This window comes from Lactuca virosa, chromosome 5 (assembly GCF_052849685.1).
Source record: "Lactuca virosa cultivar CGN04683 chromosome 5, Lactuca_virosa_CGN04683_v6, whole genome shotgun sequence".
NCBI lineage: Eukaryota > Viridiplantae > Streptophyta > Magnoliopsida > Asterales > Asteraceae > Lactuca > Lactuca virosa.
Window position 1 is genome coordinate 377,133,787 of NC_136430.1, and position 22,109 is coordinate 377,155,895.

The following is a 22,109-nucleotide window of genomic DNA, read 5'->3' on the forward strand; positions in this document are numbered from 1 at the left end:
CACGACGAAGACAATGAATAACCTTCTCCCAAACATGATTTACTATTACAATTATATCATTTTTTCTTTTCTATTTTTTACACCACCAAGTTTCTGTTTTTTAGCATTTATAGCCCTCCTTTTACTATTTAATCTTTTATTCCTCTTTGTTCATGACAAATTTATTTTATTATTTTTTTAGGTTATAAATACCTTCACTAATAAAAAAAACAATCATGGACAACAATGCAATGGCACCTTCAATAATAAAACAAAACTATGACCAAGTTTCTTTCTTTTGATATTTATACCCTTCTTTTTAATATTTAATATATATATATATATATATATATATATATATATATATATATATATAGAGAGAGAGAGAGAGAGAGAGAGAGAGAGGATCAAATGAGAACACCTAAAAGGTTGAGAACGCGAGAACAGTTCTGAATCAATCAATAGATAAGGGCATATAGGTAAACTTGTCTTTTAATTAAATGATATTTTCCTAAATTTTTGAGATTCTAATTGACTGTCACCAAAAAAATAATTTTTTTTTCCATTTTCTTTATATCATTAATGAAAGAGAAAAAAAGTTATCAATTTAAAATGATTTTATCTTGCTTTATGTGATTATTGTCCATAAATGAATAAATATCAAACTAATTTATTGAGTATACAATCGATTAAAAATATATAACAATTAACTAATTTTGTAATTTAATTTTGTCAAATAGTGTCATATTCATAACTGAAAATGTCATTACTGGATTTGTCTTTTTTTTTTGTTCATGAATTGATATCAAAAAATGTTTAAGAATTCATCATTTCGTTGCAAATGAATACACCTTTTATTACAATCATAAATGAATACAACTCTAATCATACATGAATAAATTTACAAGAATACAAAAAACATCTAAATTCCTATATTTTCAGTAGTTATATTATATAAGATTATAATGTGAATCATAGATGAATTACTACAACATTGTTTTTTTTCTTCATATTTTCTTGCTGCTATCATACATATATAAACGAAGAGGGACGCCCTTGATCCTGCTATCAATTTCCATGCTTTAAGGTTATCCTTATTAGAAACATCAAGCTCTAAATTACACATGTTCAAAACATAAATCATTAAGATATGAAATCATGTAATTATAATATACTTCTATTCATTGATGTTTAACCACAAATGAGACATTTGACATTGTATTCATATAAGATTACAACTGAAACTTTATCTAAAAAACATAGTTCTAATCATTAACAATTAATCAATCCGTAATACTGATTCACATCTATTACCCTCGTTTTCTTTTTCCTTGTTCTTTTCAAATGAATCAACCAAAACAAAAACCAAACCCGTTTTTACCCTTCTTCTTCCTTCCTATCAAGTTACAGTCAAGAACAAATTTTGTTTTGTTCTCGTGATTTCCTGCAAACAAGAAATACAACCATTGGGATTATTGCTTCATCTTCTTCATATCAACTTCCAGCAAACAAAACACCAATCTAAATCTAGTAATATAAACCCATCGGTTTCTGTTGGAAAATCAAAGCCAAACACCCATCATTAAGCCCCATTGATTTACAGTCAAATTAAAAGTAAAAGAAAAAGAAGCGTTACCCGATGAACTGCCCCTGTCGTGACCCATCGATTTCTGTTGATAGATCGTTGTTACTGCCTGTTTCTTCGTCCCCTCGCACCTTCCTCTTCTTCTATCGAGCACCACGGCGAAAACCCTCACCGGAGCTGCTGTTTCCGCTTGCCTTGCTCCATCGGGCCAAATGTTCTCCTCCCCTTCGCATATGCTACCATAATCGAAGGAGAAACAACCAAAAACTGCTTGAGCAACCCTTGCTGCACCTACCGAGACCAATGATGATGGGAACAGACTTCGTGGTGGGTTGTAGGTGATGCCCAGATCGATGATGGCATGAGTTTTATGAAACCCTAAAAAGAAGAGGTGGAAATATATACACGATAGATTAAAGGAAATATATGAACGGGTGAGAAATTATAAGAGATAGTAAAGTTGAAATTCCTGTTATGTCCTTCTAACCATTTAAAAGTTACATTTTAATTCCAACAGTTTAAGAATTTTTCATAAATCCCCCTTTCAATAATGACCTTAGATTTAAGTATTTAAATGGACCAGATTTGTTCTCGCGTTCTCAACCTTTTTAGTGTTCTCATTTGATCCTACTCCTATATATATATATATATATATATATATATATATATATATATATATATATATATATATATATATATATCGGTCATTTTTTACACAATTAGCTTTATTTTTAGGTTATAAACTCCTTCAATAAATTAAAAAATAAATCATAGAAGGTAATTGCAAGAGCACCTTCAATAATAAAACAAAATCATACCCAATCATAGACGATATCATATGATTAACAAACTAAAAGATAATTCATAAATTGTTCTTACAAAAAACCCATATACTCTTTATCTCCAATACACATTCTATCTCAATAGACACAACCTCGGTCGCATTGCAACGTGACATATATGTTTTTACTTGAATCTCGAATAGATTCAACCTTACTTCAAAGAAAAGCTCATACACTCTAGTAATTCATCATATGATTCAAATTTAGATTTAGATAAATAAAGTTCTATGATACAAAATGAACTTTATTTTTTTTTTTTTTGAACAACCAAATATTATTAAAACGAAACTAGCAAGAAGCTAGAAATTACAAAGAAATAGCTAGAATTGGGTTTTTAAGCCAATCAACCCAATTAGTTTTAGTTTTAAAATTTCTAGAACTAAACCAATTATAAGAAAAATCAACTATATCTTTAAAAATCCGGTTTTTAATCGGATTAGAATCTCTAAAAATGATACCATTACGATATCTCCAAATCACCCATAATTTCGTTTGAATAATAGTCTCCAAAATCGTTTTTTTATTACCCGAGATCGAAACCATATCCAACCAAAAAAATAGATCATGTAGTATATCCACACCCGGAAGCACCAAATCCACCCATCTAAACACCATTTGCCAGATAACATAAACTTCTTCACATAAAAAGAAAACATGATATGCATTTTCCACCTGTTTATCACATAATGGACAAAGCAACGAAGGGATATTCAAACCTTTGATGCTAAAATTCCACCTGGTAGGTAAACCATCAATTAACAATCTCCAAATAAATATGTTTACCTTTCTAGGAACGAAGCGATTCCACCTGGTCACAAGAGTACCATCCGGTAAGCACTCATTATCAATATGCTTTCTAACTTCATTCACATTGAAATTGAGAACAACATTCAATTCCCAACGCCAATCGTCTTCCTCTAAATGAACTTTATTTATCTAACTCCAAATTTGAATCATATGATGAATTACTAAAGAGTGTATGGGCTTTTTATGACGCTAAAATATATGGAGTATCTATTCGAGATTCAAGTAAAGATAAATATGCCACATTGCAATGCAACCGAGGTGGTTTCTATAGAGATAGAATATGTATTGAAGATAGAGAGTATACAAATTTTTTTGTAAGCACATTTTATGAATTATCTTTTAGTTCGTTAATCATGTGATATTGTCTTTGATTGGTGATTTTGTTTTACTATTGAATGTGCTTTTGCAATATATTTTATGACTTTTTTTTAATTTTTTTTGGAGTTTATAACCTAAAAAATAGAGCTAATGATGTAAAAAATGACAAAAAAGAAAAAAAAATTAAATATTAAAGAAGAATATAAATGTCAAAAGAAAGAAACTTTGTCATGGTTTTGTTTTATTATTGAAGTTGTCATTGCAATATTGTCTATGATTGTTTTTTTTTATTAACGAAGATGTTTATAATCTAAAAAAAGTAATAAAATAAAATTGTCAAAGTATGAAGAATGAACACAAAAGAATAAATAATTAAGGTGTTAGTTTGTTTTTTGTAAAAAAATTCTTCAGACCTCTTACTGCTGAGCGGCGCAGCACACGCGCAACACTTTTAATATCGCAGCTGTTTGTTTTTTAGAAGTCTTCAGAGTTAAAAACCTATGCACATGTTCTGTTTGACGCAACACTTGTATTACCTCTTCCAACCTCTTCTTCTTCTTTTTTCTTGCTGAAATCTTGATTATATGTTGTTAAAATCTTATTTTACATTTTTTTTGTTTATTCTTGTTGAATTTTTTTTTTCGTTTTTTTTATATTGAATAATGATAATTTCTTGATGAAATATCATTATTTTTTGCTAAAATATATTTATTTTTTTTGTTGAAATATCATTATTTTTTGCTAAAGTATCATAAATTCTTGCTGAAATATCATACATTATTAAATTTTCGGTATTAAAAAACTATTTTTGGTTTATAAAATCAGTTTATTTTAATTTTTTAATATCTGCAACAGCATGTAGATGTTAAAAAAACAAACACGCTTCTTATTACAATCTGCAGCCGTTTGATCAACTTCTTCTACTGCAGAGGGTTGCAGAGGTGGTCTGCAGACTTCATGAATTTTTGCTTCAATAAAACAAATAGCACCTAAATGGTAAAAGGAAGGATATAAATGCTAAAAAATGAAAACTTTGTGGTGTAAACAAAAAGAAAAAAATGATATAATTATAAAAGCAAATCAAGTTTGGGAGAAGGTTCTTCATGGTCATGAGTTTTTTTGGAAATGAAAACAAAAACTGATTCCTAATTCAAATAGGGTTATAATTGTCAATGTCTTTTTCTATTCAGTGGAACAATTAAAAGCATAATCAAACCGGAACCTGGAAAAACAAATTATGACTTCAGCATGTCTCGACAAGCTTTCTAGGGGTATTTTCAAGATTCAGTATGAGGAGGGAGGGCAATCTCGTCATTTTTCACAAACGAAACAAGAGATCAAAGTTGATTTGTTAGAATTGAATTACCTTGGTGGATAAAGAGGTCATGAAACGAGAGACCAAAGTCAATGTTGTACACCTTTCATAGTCAAAGGAGGGATATTACAAGGTAATCCAAGCATAGGCTCCAAATTGGCAGAAATGATTTAGAGTGAACATATTCAATACGATTGATCTGAAACGACTCTAGTATCAGTTACCTATAGATGTTAGAAGGTCAATTTGGTAATTACCAAAGCTTACTATATCATCTGCAAGCATAAGAAGTTAAGAACAGTGTTCAAAGAAAGTTTCCTGCCACAATAGTTGAATAAATCCTCAAGACCAGGACCAAAGTATATCCATCACTAGAACATTATAGTCTCCTTTCACACCAAATCATTTCATACTTGGAACACCAGCTTCATTAGTCCAATTGTTTTAAGTAATTAAAAAAAATCAATAATAAGTGAAACATGTTAGTGAAGCTACTTAAATCCTGTATAGCTTTGACTCGTACAATAATTGAGGATGCTTTTCCTTGACATTTTCCTGAAAATGCCATTACAGTTAAACACAAAGTAAGGATAACTAAAATCTACCATGAGTAGAAGATGAAAGATGCTTCATTTATTACCTTTCCCGAAAAGATGGAACAGTTTTTACTTTATGTATTGTATTCTAGCATTTACATTTGGAAACACTAAGGGTGCGTTTAGTTGCGGAAAAATGAGCCGTTTTCTAGAAAAAATTTCCAAGAAAAATGAGAATTTTGGAAATGCGTTTAGTTCATCTATTTTTCTAAATTTTTCACGGTTTTCCGTTTTCTAAAATTACAAAGAATTTGAAATTTTTTGAATATCGGTAATCATTGTTTCTCACATTTTTCTAATTCCAAATTTTTTCTAAAATTTTAACACACCCACTCCCACCCCACCCACCTCTACCTACCCCCAAGTTAACACCCCCAACCCACCACACCCCTACCTACCCACACCCACCCACTCCCAAGCCTACCCCCCCCCCCCCCATACACACACACACCCACACCCACCCCCATAACACACACACACACACCCACAAACACACACACACAACACCACTACCACAATCACCGACCTACCACCACCACTACTCCATCACCAGCATCACCACTGCCGCCACAACCACCACCGTCGCCGTCATCGACACCACCACTGCCCCCCGCCGCTGCCCCCACCCCACCCTACCACCGCTACCCTTTTCGTAAAAATGAAAACCGATAGAAATATACACATTTAAACGCGTTTTCTAATTTTCTAAAACTGAAAATGAAAAATGAATAAGTTTTAACTAAATGTGTTTTCTAAATTTTCTAATGAAAACTGAAAACGAAAAACAAAAACCGAAAAGGGAAAACGAAAAGCGAAAAACGAAAAACGAAAACTGTTTTTCCGTAAATAAACGCAACCTAAACACTCCTTAGTTCTTACTTCAAAAATGCATCAGCAATACTTGTTAAGCTTCTATGCTCCACCAAAAGGGGTTATGCAGTTATGCTAATGGAGCAAAACAAATAAGCTACCTCATCCATCTCAATAAACCCAAATACGCTAACATGATTCATTCAGAACATTTTCACTACTGTTTTGTCAAATACAAAAACTAGTAACCTTCATTTACAAGTTACATAAATGAATGAAAATTAAACTCAAGCTTAATCGCATCTTCTTCATTCGTCTGAACTTAGCATTCAAGTCATCATCTCCCTTCCGAGCCCTTCGTTTTCTAAATTTTATAAAAAAATTGTGATAGATTAATGTGTTAAAACTACGAAACTGCAAAATTGGAGATTAACAGACCTAAATAGATCTCTCCAAACGATCCACTGCCAATCTTATGGCCTAGACGAAATTTATTACCAACACGAAGCTCCGTGAAGATCTACGTTTAGTGTATTTGAATAAAATTGTGGAATTGTAGTGAGAAACTAGTCCATTTTGATCGCAATACGTTAAAGAACAAAAAAGTGGTGGAGGAGGTTAGCACTTAGCAGAAGTAGAAGCATATGTCCAACAATGTTTTAAAAGCCGGGTTTTTAGTTGACCCGGTGTGATGACCGGTTCACGGGTCAACCGATTCAACCCGGTTCATGGTCTTTTTCTATTTTTCATATATTTTTATTTTTCTGCATAATACATAGACATATAAAACCAATAATTTGATGTCCTCAAAGTTTAAATATTGAAAGAATATCAAAACATGTTATAGATTGTGCTTGTAATGGTTCTTCTTCCCTTGATTCCATATTTAAGTGTATTGAAAAACAATGTTATAATCAATAAACATATGTTAATTGGATCCTAATTATATAATCTACACAATCAGAAACCTTGAAACAGTGATCAATTAACAATAAATAATTAGTAAACTAACCAAAACCATCACCTTCACAGTCGATAGGAGAAGAAAGCATCAATTAATCGATCCAAGCCCTATCAAAACGGGTCAATCCGGTTTTAACTGGTTCGACATAAACGGTTCGACCGCGGTTTAAGGAAACCCGGCCGGTTCGATCCGGTCCATATTTTTACAAAAAACCGTTCTCAATTGACCCGCCTTCTACCCCGGGTCACGGTCCAACCGGTCGGGTCGACCCGGGTTTTAAAACATTGATGCCCAATACTTTCGTTGTATTTTGCGTGAGCGTCCTTAACAAGCGTAGATGAGGGTTGTTTCCAACACGGCCGTTTATGGTCCATCAGGAAAACTAGCAGTTTGAATAAGGTCCATGAGGAAAACTAGACTTAAAAAAGAAAAAATGAAGAAACAAAAAAAGAACTAGCAGTTTGAACCAGGTTTATGGTCATTTTGACCATTTTGTCCCTCCGAGTTATGTATAAATAGGAATAGTTTTATTTGGTTTCATTGCATCTTAAAAACATTGTTATATAGTGGTGCACAAAGACCTTATAAATTATATAGTGGCAGTCAAAGTCTTGCCCTTTGACTAGTTACAAGTTACAACCTCTCTCAGATCCAATCTTGAAACCTTTAATGAGTCCTTTAATTGGACTTGAGCCTTAACATGACATTTGACTAGTTACAAGTTACAAGTTTTAACTTTTTTATAGTGTTTTTGCTTTGATAAATAATCATTCTATTAGTTTTATTTAACAAAAACATCTCATCATAAACCATCTCCAATTATTGATATTTTTTAAATTAACTAAATTATCTTTATCTTTGTAAAATATTTAATAAAGCTTTTTTAAGGAAGCTTTCTTATTTAATTGGCTAATTTTCAAACAATTGTTTTATATTTTAATAGGAATACTAATTGACCATACTTAATAAAAAATATATTACAATACATGAAATAAAATAAATACGTAAAATCTAGAGTCTATATTTGATATTGTTATAAAATTAAAGATAAAATTATTATGTACAAAATTATAAAAATAAAAACGATAAAGATATTATATGACCATTATAAATTCACTATTTATTATTGGGTATTAAAATGAAATAAATTAATGAATCAAAAAATAATAAAGATTTGAGGGTTAAATATAACTAGGGTGTAAAATAAAATATTATCTAAGGAAATGATTAATTATATAAAACCCAAAACTCGAATACAATACAATTACATCAAAGATAATACTCTCTAACATACAAATAGACTAAAGTATGATTAAGATTACCATAAGATAATATTCTTCATTAAACAAATAGAATATAATAATTAAGATAATATTCTTCGTAAAACAAATTGAATATAATAAGATTATGGTAAAATAATACTACAATATCAAATAAAAATAATACAATATAATTATAATAAGATAATATCATTTGTCATCCGAGAGAATACAGTAAGATAAGTCTTTTGCTAGAAAGAGATTAAAGTAAGATTACGATAAGATAAAACCATCTCTTAGAGCTTGTTTATTTTATTTTATTATTTTTTTTATGTGAGAATGTAAAAGAAAGGAGAGGACTAAGAATGAAAAGGGTGTTCTCAAATTTTTTTAGGAGAGAGATGAAAGGGAGGAGAGGATTGGAGGTGAAGATTGGTGGAGAGGGAAGAAGGAAAAATGTTAAGTCTATATCAGCTCATTTTTGGACAAATTGAGAAGGAAAGGAAAGAAATGTTTTTACACTTGGCCATTTGTTGTGCAATTTCCTCTAGAGATAAAAATGTTATACACAGTGATATTCCTTCCTCTGTCTTAAACTCAAGAACACATCCATCCCCTCATCTTTCTCCTCCCATATCTTCTCCTTTCTTTCCTCTCTCTTTTCCATCCTTAATTTTTAAACTTGAGAATAACGTGTTAGACAGAAAGAATATGATAAAATTATATTAAGATAATACTCTGCCAAACAAAAAACTATGGTAAAATTGCAGTAAAAAACACATATAATATACAGTAAGATTATAATAAAATAATACTTTCTGTTGATAATATAGTAAAATTATCGTCGAGTAATATCATCTGTCAACCAATGAGAATATAATAAGATTACAGTAAAAGAATGTTCTCTAACATATAGAAAGAATACCGTAAGATTATAAAAGATAAGCCTTTGTCAAATAGGGAGAATACATGAAGATTATAATAAAATAGTATTCTCCGTCAGACAGAGAAAACACAATAAGACTACATTTATATAATATCATCTCTCAACTAGGGAGAATATAATAAGATTATAGTAAGATAATATTATCTATCAGATAGAAAGAATACAATAAGATTACAATAAAAAATATAGTCTTTGTCAACCAGAGAAGATATGTGAAGACTCGGTCAAATTGTATTCTCTATCAGATAGACAAAAAACAATAAGACTACATTAATATAACTCTACATGACAGAGATAATGTCGTAAAACTTTAGTCAAGAGAATAAAATAACATTATAGTAAGATAATATGTTTGTGAGAAAATACGGTAAGATTATATTAAGATAATACTTTGTGTCTTTTCCGTTAAAAAAAATCAATGACTTTATCATTAATGAGCAAGCGATTTTTTCAAAGATTACTAGCTAAAATCCCAAATGTGTAAACGAGTGATGGTTTATTGTCCCTTTGATTATTTGATTAAACAATCACTTGTATTTTGTTATTTTCTATTAAAAACTAATATCAATGGTTTATTTATAAATAAGACCAACGTTTCGGGACTTTAAATCCCATAAAACAATTTTCATTGTGGTAAATTATAAATACGTATGTTGTTCAACATCTAAACTTTTCGAGTAGTCTTTTAACTAAAAAATTCAAATTCATCCTCCTCGCCGATTATCAATGAAATCTGACATGAATAACTCGTTTTCAAATAAAATAACAAAATTGCCCCTCAGCTAATACCTAATCATACATTGAGAATTTGTACCTTATGGATTTTTTTTTTATTGCACATCACCATACAAGTTAAAAATAACAAAAAACTATATTTTCCTTATTATAGAAAGAAATGTATTTTCTTTACAAAGAGATGAAATAACCAATTAACAAGGTAAAAACCCAACTGCATAAAAGGGGCAGTGATCAAAACTGGGGCTTAACAAAACTATCCAAACAATTTAGTATATTTTCCAAAAATAAATAAATGAATATGAGCATCTCAACTTTTTTAAAGTAAAATCCGTGATCCATCAACTTTGTGAAAAAAAAAAGTCAAAACTAAAAGGACCTCAAACAAATCTGTTAGCTTAGCTAGCGGTAGCAATTGGGGTCCTTGGACTTGGAAGTCCCATGTAAGAAATCCTAGGAGAGAGTCGGACCTTTGGGCTTGGTCTCGGTGACGGGACAGGCCCAAAGTTTCCTGTAACTGTCCTAGGAGATAAGTTAACCTGTTCAAGGGCCTGAAACTGTAACTCAGTTGGGTAATCCCGCACACAACCGATTCGGGCCCCTGTTCCTGAGGCCCATTTGCACGACATGTGGGCCGAAATAGGCCCGTTGGTTAGACCTTGAATAAAGCTTGGTGTGGTTGTACGCTCAGCATCAGTAGTTGTACATAGGATGTCTTGCGGCCTTGTTCGTGGAATGACAAGGGGTTTAGGCTTTGTTTCCGGTTGGGTGCACTTAAACGAGAAGCTCATTTCATCGTCATCGACAGAACATTTCTGCATTCATAAGATAATGAGGATTAGAAAACCGAAAAATGAAACGGATTTTAAGAGTACAACCCGTTAATGCATTGGTATACAAGTTAGTGATGCATGTAGGGTAATTTGTACCTTGACATTTGTGAGATCAACATTGTTCTCCTCCAAGAAGGTTATGAAGTCTCTAAAGTTCTCTTCTGTTGGGAGGTAGTGACCACTATAAGGCCAAATAGCCTGAAAAACAAATGACAAATGCTTAAAAAGTTAATACCAATATGGAAAACATATGACAAATGCAAAAGACGTAATGTCCTCATGCATTGTGGACTTGTACCTCGAGGATGCCGCCATGGGCGACTAATCTTCCGGCAGCGGTGGTGGCACCACCGGATAGAAAACTCGAATGTTGAAACAAGCCTTTCTTCTTTTGTCCAACGTACAAGTTCTTTGATGTGCTAAGAACAAAGATCCATTTAGAACCCTCTATTGTTTCCAAAAACAAACCGGTTTGTCTATAAACTAGCTTCCCATTTTCAACTATAACTTCGTATGATTCCCTTTCCTTCTGTTGAATGTAATGTCTTTTAGAAACATTCATTGAATGAAAATGATAAAGAAAAAAAAAACTTACGGGGCCTAAATATGTGATACATTGTCGTTGTAAACGGACTCTCGGGCATTTTTCAAGATTTGTTTCTTTGCCATCTCCAACATCCAACCTTTATATTTCCAAAAATAGAACATCATAAGGATCTTAATAACTTCAATCATTAGACCATGTTTGTTACACACCACACTAATGGCATTTGGTTTATAATAAAAGTTAAGACTTTTCTATGACTTTTATGATTTATAATAAAAGATGACTTACCAATAGAAGAAAGGCTGGTTGCTTTCACTCTCAAACCAGATATCATAGTAAATGTGTAAATTATGGCCATATCGATGGCGTGGGTCAATCTGCAGGTGGCCAATTAACAATGGATTTTGAGTTAGAGATGAATGTCTATATTGGATATCCAACGAGAATTCTATGTAAAATAAAAAGAAAAGCCCGTTTCGTGGTTGAAAACATTTCAAGAATCCTTAGAATGGCATAAAAAATCATGTTTTTCACACCAATTTATCAAAAGAATCTTGAAATTTTCATTGGTATCTTTCTTTTGCGTCCATTTTCACCATAGAAACATTTGAAGAAATCTTGAAATAATGATAGAATGTGGGGAAAGTACTCACAGCTTCAAGCCAATGTTGTAAGGCCAATTTTTGGGCTTTTTCATTCTTGGATAGACCCTTTCCAACTTTAGCAGCTCTAGTCCCAGCCCGGACCCACCTTGAACTTGCAGTTTCGGGTTTCTCACCATTGAAAAACGAAACGGAGCTCCGATCCAACTTTGCAAAATCTAAAGCCTTCCACCTACAACACATCACCCAATTAAAAAAAAAAACCAAATTAACTTAAAACACCCATTAAAAAAAAGAAAAAAACAAACTACGACTTTAAAGTTTAAAGTTTTGAGTCAAAAGTTTTGAGTCAAAGTCAAACTATAGCTGGATTTATTTTGGAATAAATGGCGTCAAATAGCAATGTAATTTATTGTCTTTTACAAAATACACAAACCACAATAATTTTTGGGTTTTAGTTAAGAAAGATTTTCCAATTACACTTACTATGACCGGTCATAGTGATATAAAAAAAATGTTAAATCTATTATAATCAGTCACAATAGCATAAAAACATTCTATAACATGTCATAATGGTAATAAAGGGGATTTTTTTTTTTTTTTTTTTTTGTGTAAGAAAAAGTTTAGTTGCCATTTTGGAAAATGCTAATAGGAGGTTGGCCAATTTTTAACTTTAACTAATTTTTTTTAACCACTATAGCAACAAACTTGTATTTCAAACAATATGGATTGTATGGGAGCCGAAAACTAACCATAATTCCTCAACAACAACAGCACAATCCGCTAGATTTCTTCGGGTTCGATAACTTTTGTATATTTTTTGAACTGTGGTAGCAGCTGCATTGAGTTCACTAACGGGTCGGGGCGAAAAGAATATGGTTGACCCGGGAGAACTCAACCGACCCGTTTTAAGATTTGGGTTTTTGGGTTCGGGTTTCTTAAAATCTTGAACAAGATTCTTGAAAGAAAGCGTGGTTTCTAGCATTATCTTTAAGGGTTCACGCTTCTTCAAATTGATCGATTTTTTTCTACTATGATCAACATATGAATCTTTGGGTTCATTTGATAGTGTATCGGATTCAGATTTTATGAAGCAATCGGTGTTCGATTCATTATCAAGTTCATAAGGCAAGATTATGAAACTATGATGCAAGATTTCTTCCCAGGCGGATGATAACAATGATAAGGACAAACCCATAACAAAATTCAAGATTTCTGCAGAAAATAGATAGAAACTTGTTTAAAATTTTAAGAGATGTAATCATTAAACTTTCAAAAGATATGTAATTATTATTATTCAAGAACACAAAGATGTCAAGTGCATATGCCAAAAGGATTGAAAATTTCACATACAAACAACTTTTTTGTCTAAATAATGTAATAGTCTTGAAACATTATCAATAAATACACCGAGTTCAAACCCCACAAGAGGAAAACACACAGAAACATATAACAACACTATATTCTGCATAATAAAGTCATAATGATTGCTCCAAGTTCAAACCCCACCAGAGGAAAACAACACAACATTCTTCTTAATGGATTCAAATTTTGATTAAAAAAACATGTAGCAGATTCATAAAACTTAGTTTCAAAGAAACCCAATACGTGTTTAATCAGTATAAACCAATCCCAGAAAGGAAATTTAGAACTATCAATAATAACATTAAGAATCTTAAAAGAACAGAACAAGAAAACGGGCTATCTGTCACTCACCTTGAATCAATATGAGCTTTATCCAAAGACTTTCCTTTAAGTTTCTTGATTTCTGGCTAAAATGCAAGATTTTTCAATCTCTGAATCTTCTTGAAAACGATGATGATGATGATGACCAACCTCCCTCTTTTCACTTATATATAAAAGAACCCACCGTGAATAAAGGGATACTGTCTTGATGTCAAGTCGACACAACACGTATACGGAAGAGAAGAAACATTTACTTGTTCTTTATTCGTGTAAAAACATTTACTTATTCTTTATTGGCGTATATGCTTGACTGGAATTAATAAAATCAAGGTTTTCAAAAAAGAGGGTTTGATTTTGAGTTTATGTGAACGATAAAAGCAACCCGATAGCACGTTTTTGATATTTCAAAGGCTTAGAATGTGGAATACGCTTTATAGAGTTCAAATGTTGCATATAGTTTCTCCTTTTAGCGAGTAAATAAATGTGTACATTTATAACGACCGTGTCCGTGTGTGTAACGATTAGTCTATACTTTGGTCTTGCTAAAAATAGCAACAAATTGAGAGAGAGAGAGAGAGAGAGAGAGAGAGAGAGAGAGAGAGAGAGAGAGAGAGAGAGAGAGAGGTCAAAGGAAAGATGGTTGGTGATGGATGAAGTCGCAGAAATCCATGTCCCACAAATCAAGGAGGGTAAAAAAGTCATTATCACACTTTCGAATTAGTAAAACATGCTTCTAAATTGTGACATCTTGCAAAATATCATAAATGCATTTGTGTATCGTGGATTCAAGGGTCAAAGGTCTCTACAACCGTGGTATTTACATGTTTAATTATAAATTATATCCGTATCCATATACTAATAAAAAAATAACTTTATTATGTGTCATTCTAATACATCTTCTTATTAATATTGTACCAAGGAAGATATATTAGGTAAATCACAATCACAATTAATGATGTTAAGGTTTTAAATAATAGATTTTAAATTTTTTATAATTATATGTTAAATTTGAAGTTATAACTAACTTTAAAATTTTGGTATATCTCTTAATTAATAATTTATTTAAAGTAATTGATTAATAATTATGATTTTTTACTATGAAAATTTAATTAATTTTGTAACCGTAATGTTATAAACTACTATTTTAATATTTATATAAAATGTCAGCTTATTAAATTCTTTTAGTAAATGTTTTAGTATGGAATCTGTAATCTGTAGTGGTTTAGTGGAATCAATAAAAGTTCATGTTCATTTAATTAAATGAATCGTATATATGAACAAAGATTTCGCCTAGTAATCTCTTTATTTAGATTCATAACTAAGAGTTATTAAGAACTTAATAAAAGAACATGAACATATTTACAAACGTATATGCGTTTTTGTGATTTTTTACATTTTTTATGAACATAAACAAGCACAAATAAATAAGCTTATTTTCATATTGAACAAACATGAAGACAAAAAATATGTATTTATATGTTTGTGTTCGTTTAATGTCCCCCTTGTGGGTTATTTTATTAGTCTCTTGGTCATTAGAGGATCAGATCTCTTTAGACGGATGAAATAGAATGAAGACTAAATAGAATTTATAAGTAATCTAGTAAACATGGAGTAAATAATTATATTTTATGATCATGTTTGATTTCAAGGGCGGATACATTTTATTTTATGTAGTTGCACATTTTTTTTAATTATTGATATAATAATAGAAAAAAATTCAAAATTATTTCCACTGCATGCAGAAAAAACAGGCATTGTCGATGTCACTACTGACACTCACATAGAACCGCCCCGGTTTGATTAGCCATTAAGATTGAAATAAATTTTCATATGAATTGTTATAGATTTATATGTATAATTTTTAACTCTTTTTTATAAATTAGTTTAATTATATTAATAAAGTTCTATTTGTGAAAATCAGAATAGAAACATAATGAAAACCCATCGAAACTAGAAACTCAAATATGTTTCAATAAATACAATAATTTTAAGTTATTTTAGGAAATTTTGTAATTTAGTTAAATAAAAAAATTGATTTCATCAAAATTATATTTTTCAATAGAGAAGTGATGGAAATTTATAAAAACGAATGTATAATGATTTTACACGACAATTCTATTTTGTTCCATCAAGCTGCAAAAGTGCAAAACAACTATTCTTTTTTCATTCTAACAGAAAGAATAATTCACTGTTTCCCGATTCCATATCTTACCAAAGACTAACTTATTTATGATATACCTCCTCATTTAGATGATACAACAAATCGTGTTAGTATAATATAATAATTTATTATTATCATCCATATGCTTTTGGTAGCTGTACGATGAAGTACAATATCCTAAGCCATTGTGTTTGGTTGTCAACTCTATTAATGTTTTATTTAAGATTACACACGCTTTCGTTTGGTTTCTGCTTTCAAAAAAATATGTATTATTTATTATGTGTCTAATATTTTTATTTAAATTTTGATGGTATTATTTGAACAACTACCTCCCATGGCTGCTATTGAATCCTTTGAATATATTAATTTTATTATATTGTTCTTTATTTTTTAAGACAAATTGCATATATTAGTAATTAGTTGAATATTAAATAAATGGTAGGTGTTATTCGTATTTGCAGCTTAAGGTTTTAAAACGACTTCAAATCTCTCACACTTTATCCATGCGGGAGCTCGGAAGATATTCTCACAAACTCCTCCATTGAAATTCGTTAATATGTTTATATTGCTTATTTTCTATGTACGTGAGATGAGTTTTTATTAAACATCCCACTTGAATTTATCAACTTTTATCCGACCTACGATTTTTTTTTCGTTGGAATGGCAACAATATAAGCAAAACAAAATTACAGATAAAGGCTGAATTGGGTTTTGCATTTACACATTCTAATTCTTTCTAGCTTTACGGTTTCAAAAATCAGCCAATTAAACGAAAACGCAACAATATTTTAAAAATGAAAGACTTCCTATACTCAAACGAAAAAGCAACACCTTGTAGGAATTATATTACAGAAATGTACGAAAAACAAACATGAAATTAGAAACCGTTGAGGCTGTGTTTAACACAATGTCCTTAAAACAAATTTGTTCGCTAGTAGGTGTTTGTTTCCTAGAATACAACAGCGTGAAGTGGTTCTTCTAGATCATCAGAACCTTCAATAGGCTTTGATTAAACCTTAGATACAACAAGAAAAAAAAAAGATAAACCAGAGAAGAAGAGAGTTTGGATCCTTTTTTGTGTGTCCCAAATGGTTGTATTTATACTACAACTCATTGTTAGTATACATACTTGTATGATGTATTTAGTATTGTATGGCCTAGTGTATTTACAATGTATTAGGCCTGGTCCAATTTGTATCTTGTATTTATTGCGATTGATTAATGAGATGAGGGGCATTAGTGTGAACTGAATCATTAGTGGGGAGAGAGCTAGCAACGGATGTGGAGGGAGATATGTCAGCTTTGGAAGCCGGGATGACCTCCTCGACAGTTTGAGTGGTAGCAGGAATGACAGGAGTCTGGCGAAACAGTTGAGAGAGATGATTGGTGCCATCAATAATCTCAAGAAACTCATAGGACGGTGTGGAGTCGGATATAGAATATAGCATATTTCTTGAATGTTTATCCTCTATAATTTTAGTCATTATCCTCTCCTTTGTTTCCGTTAGTTTTGTTTCCTCTTGTATCTATTTAAGCCTCTCGGCTGTTTAATGAGATAAAAGAATAACACCATCAATTTCTAGATGGTATCAGAGCGAACTCAAAACCCTAAATAAACCTGTTCTTCCTCTAGGATGACAGGATCCGATCCAAAAGACAAAATCGGAGAAGGCTCCAGCTCCTCGATTGATCATAACTCTCCATTCTACCTTCACCCGTCTGACGTCCCCAAACAGATTCATGTTAATGAAGTACTCACAGATTCCAACTATGTAGATTGGTCACAAGAGATGGAAAACTTCCTCTTCGCCAAGAATAAATTCGAATTTGTCGATGGGACCATTAAGAAGCCAGAAAAGGGAGCCAAGGATTACATGTTATGGATGAGGTGTGACGCCATGGTGAAAGGATGGCTCACCGCAGCCATGGAAAAGCATATCCAGGACAACGTCAAATACGCCAACACTGCGTCTCATATGTGGGTTGATCTACGTGAACGATTTGGCAAGGAAAACTCTCCTAGAGCTTATGAACTCAAATAGAAAATTGCTTCGACGAGACAAGATGGAACCTCCGTTTCCATTTATTATACGGGCCTTCGTACTCTTTGGGATGAAGTCTCGTCGATTCTACCTTTCCCCAAGTGCTCTTGTGACGGGTGCTCATGCAACGTTGGAAAAGAAATAAACGAGTTCCAGGAGAAAGAACGCTTATACAAATTCCTCATGGGACTCGATGCGGAATTTGCAGTGATCAAAACACAGATCCTTGCAACAAAGCCCACACCATCCTTGGCCACTGTCTATCACTTGGTTGCAGAAGATGAAAGACAAAGAACTATCTCCAACGACAAGAGAGCACCACCCGAACCTGCTGCTTTCAAGGCGTTCCAAGGAAAGAGCACCAACTTCAACCCGCCAAAGGAAAAGAATTTTCAGAAAAGCTTCAAGGAGAACAAAGAAAAGAAGGAAGATGAACAATGCACGTTCTGCATTAGAAACGGGCACAAACGAGATGGATGTTTCAAACTTATCGGTTACCCGGAGTGGTGGCCAGGAAAGAAAGGAGAGAAAAACAAGCCAAGGGCTGCTTGCACGGAGACGGAGGGCAGTCCTATACCGGAATTAACCAACGAACAATATCAGTTGTTCGTGAAGCATTTCTCCACCAGCAACGAGTCGGTAGGACCAAAGGCAAACATGGCAGGTAAAGGATGTAATGATCACTGGGTTATTGATTCCGGATGCACTGAACACATAACATATCTTTCTGATATACTTGAAAATAAAAAAATTACTCCCTTTGAAAGACCTGTTGGCATACCTAATGGTGAGTCCATTCCTGTTAGAGGAAAAGGAGATTGTACACTCACAGGGGAAGTTAAGCTCAATGGGGTCTTGTGTGTACCAAATTTTAAATGCAACCTTCTTTCGGTGAGTCGAATAACTAACGACCTGCAGTGTGTTGTAACTTTCTTTCCCAATTTATGTGTCATGCAGGGACTTCGTATGAAGAACTTGATTGGAGCGGGTAGACGTGAAGGGGGGCTGTACCATATGAGCATGGTCAAGGAAAGAAAAGCAATGCTGATGTTTACCGACACTTGACACAAAAGGTTGGGTCATGCTTCGAAGGGAAAGCTCTCAAAGATTGATTTTATTAAAGGCAGTCCAGTTGTTTTTAGTAATATAATTTGTGATTCTTGTGCAAATGCAAAATTAGCCAGGACACCTTTTCCCATTAGCATCAATAAAACAACTTCAATTTTGATCTTATTCATTATGACATTTGGGGTGGGTATCAAATACCCTCATATACAAAAGCAAGCTACTTTCTCACAATAGTTGATGATTTTAGTAGAGCTGTGTAGGTGTTTCTTATTAAACATAAAAGTGATGCAAGTAGGTGTCTCATGAATTTTCACAAGATGATAAAGGTCCAATTTGGAAAATGCATCAAGAAGATTAGATGTGATAATGGTGGAGAGTTCACCTCCAACTCCATGCATCAATTTTACAGCCAAGAAGGAATTCTCCTTGAGACAACTTGCCCCCACACTCCACAACAAAACGGAGTCGTGGAAAGAAAACATCGGCACCTCCTTGAAACGGTCTGTGCAATCTGTTTTGAGGCTAACATACCTAAAAGGTTTTGGGGTGAGTGTATTCTTGCCGCTGCATACATGATTAACCGTCTTCCATCGAAGGTTATCAAGAACAAAACACCTTATGAGCTTGTCTGGAATCAAAAACCACAGTGTGACCACATGAAGGTTTTTGGTTGTTTAGTGTATTACAAGAACATGAACACAAAGGGCGAAAAGTTTGAAGAAAAGGGCAAACCTGGAATATTTTTGGGTTACCCTCAAGGTGTCAAAGGCTACAAAGTGTATGACGTCAAAGACAAAAGAATTGTGGTTAGTAGAGACGTTTTATTTAATGAAGGTGTTTTTCCTTTAAAAGAAATTAATATCCAAACATGCGATGATGATGAGCAACCGGTGAAGTGTGGATACGATAGTTCGAACATGCATCAACCCTTACATGAGCCCATACAGCCAGAAGATAGAGTTGAACCAGAAAACGAAAATGAGACTTCCTTCTGAACAGGAGCATGGCAATCAGACAAGAGATACGACCCAATTTAGCCATAACGACGGTACCGGCCCAGTTGAAACGATGGATCATGTAGATGAGGTTGGGCCAGAAACTCAACCAGAGTCCAACGATGCTTTGGATCAGCACAGTTATGACATAGAAGCTGATGGTCGAATCAGGAGTACTCGAATGAAAACCCAGCCACAAAAATTCAAAGATTATTTGGTGAAGCTTCCCCCTTCCTTCGTACACCAACAACCCGCTCCAGATCAGGAATCCTCTACGGTATACCCAATCTCTAATTGTGTCTCTTATGAAGGTTTTTCTAATTCACATAAAGCTTACTTGTCGGCCATTACTTCAAATGATGAGCCAAAAACGTTTAAGCAAGCATCACATGATCCACGATGGCAAGAAGCAATGAAAAACGAGGTACAAGCTCTTGAACAAAACGACACTTGGTTCTTAACTAACCTACCTCCAGGAAAGTGAGATATTGACTCGAAATGGGTTTACAAGATCAAATATAAACCTAACGGAGAAGTGGAGCGATACAAGGCTCAATTAGTTGCTAAAGGCTTCACCCAAATGGAAGGAGTGGACTATCACGATACTTTTGCACCAGTGGCGAAGCTGGTGACAGTTCGAACCCTTTTGGCAGTCGCTGCAAAGAAAAACTGGATTGTTCATCAACTCGATGTGAACAATGCCTTTTTGCATGGGGAGTTAGAGGAGGAAGTGTACATGAAAATTCCACAAGGCTTTTCAAGGGAGAATGAGACGCGTGTTTGCCGCCTACAAAAATCTCTTTACGGCTTAAAGCAAGCCTCAAGAAACTGGTATCACAAATTCACTAAGTTCCTTTTAACGTTGAACTTTCAACAGCCAAAGGCAGATCACTCATTGTTTCTGCAAAATAAGAATGAGAATTACATGGCCATTCTTATCTATGTGGATGATGTCATTATAGTCGGCAACAATTTCGAGCTAATCCAACAAACAAAGAAACAACTCAATGAAGCATTTGGCATCAAAGACCTAGGAAAGTTGAAATATTTTCTTGTATAAAAGTTGCACACACTCAAGATGGTTTAGTTTTGAGTCAAAGGAAATATGTCATGGACATTCTTACAGACAGCGGAATGTTAGGATGCAAACCTAGCTCTTTTCCTATTGAGCAAAACTTAAAGCTTAGCCAAGGACAAGATGAACCAAAGGTTGATGCGAGTCAGTATCGACGTCTCATAGGTCGCATGCTTTACCTACAGGCTACTCGACCTGATGTCACCTATGTCGTCAATGCATTGAGTCAGTTTGTTGCTGATCCGAAACAAAGTCATATGGAGGCTGCGAATCACGTCTTACGGTATCTGAAAGGAACAGCAGGTCAAGGGATTTTACTTCCTGAAGATGGAGACCCGGTTTTGACTGCTTTTTGTGATTCAGACTGGCTTGGGTGTTCGTACACAAGGCGGTCTCGAACCGGTTACTTACTAATGCTCGGTGGTGCTCTAATCTCGTGGAAGACTAAGAAGCAAACTGTCGTTTCACGATCCTCTGCTGAAGCAGAATATCGGGCCATGGCTTCTACTGTTAGTGAAATCTTGTGGGTTCGATGGCTCCTTAAAGATTTGCAAGTTCACTTTGATACGCCGACAACGCTTTTCTGTGACAACCAAGCAGCTAGACATATAGCTAATAATCCTGTTTTTCACGAGCGAACGAAACATGTGGAGATGGACTGTTTCTTCGTCCTTGAAAGAGTTGTTTCCAAGGAGATTCTTCCGATGCGTATTGACAGTAAGATGCAGGTTGCTGACTTGTTGACGAAGGGACTTAATACTAACCAGCTCAGGTTCTTACTTGGCAAGATGAGCATTGTCAACTTACATGCTCCATCTTGAGGGGGAGTATAGAATATAACATATTTCTTGAATGTTTATCCTCTATAATTTTGTCATTATCCTCTCCTTTGTTTCCGTTAGTTTTGTTTCCTCTTGTATCTATTTAAGCCTCTCGGCTGTTTA

The 22,109-nt window shown here is 33.4% G+C and overlaps 3 protein-coding genes across 3 annotated transcripts; 2 read left to right on the forward strand and 1 right to left on the reverse strand.

The window, feature by feature from the left end:
* Positions 1–10,280: 10,280 nt before the first annotated feature.
* LOC145117446 (IQ domain-containing protein IQM1-like) lies at positions 10,281–14,213 on the reverse strand. The gene is made up of 8 exons (XM_079053733.1): positions 13,855–14,213; positions 12,891–13,353; positions 12,190–12,370; positions 11,825–11,913; positions 11,585–11,672; positions 11,288–11,518; positions 11,086–11,187; positions 10,281–10,971 (listed from the first exon to the last, which is right to left on the reverse strand). The coding sequence occupies exons 2-8, from the start codon at positions 13,334–13,336 to the stop codon at positions 10,555–10,557; spliced, it is 1,554 nt and encodes a 517-aa protein (XP_078909859.1). The 5' UTR covers positions 13,337–13,353; positions 13,855–14,213; the 3' UTR covers positions 10,281–10,554.
* A 3,406-nt stretch (positions 14,214–17,619) lies between these two features.
* On the forward strand, positions 17,620–18,027 carry LOC145113688 (uncharacterized). Its single transcript, XM_079049749.1, has one exon. It carries the CDS (start codon positions 17,620–17,622, stop codon positions 18,025–18,027), a length of 408 nt encoding a protein of 135 aa, XP_078905875.1.
* A 183-nt stretch (positions 18,028–18,210) lies between these two features.
* LOC145113689 (uncharacterized) lies at positions 18,211–20,090 on the forward strand. Its single transcript, XM_079049750.1, has 2 exons — positions 18,211–18,884; positions 19,391–20,090. The coding sequence occupies exons 1-2, from the start codon at positions 18,211–18,213 to the stop codon at positions 20,088–20,090; spliced, it is 1,374 nt and encodes a 457-aa protein (XP_078905876.1).
* Positions 20,091–22,109: the final 2,019 nt, after the last annotated feature.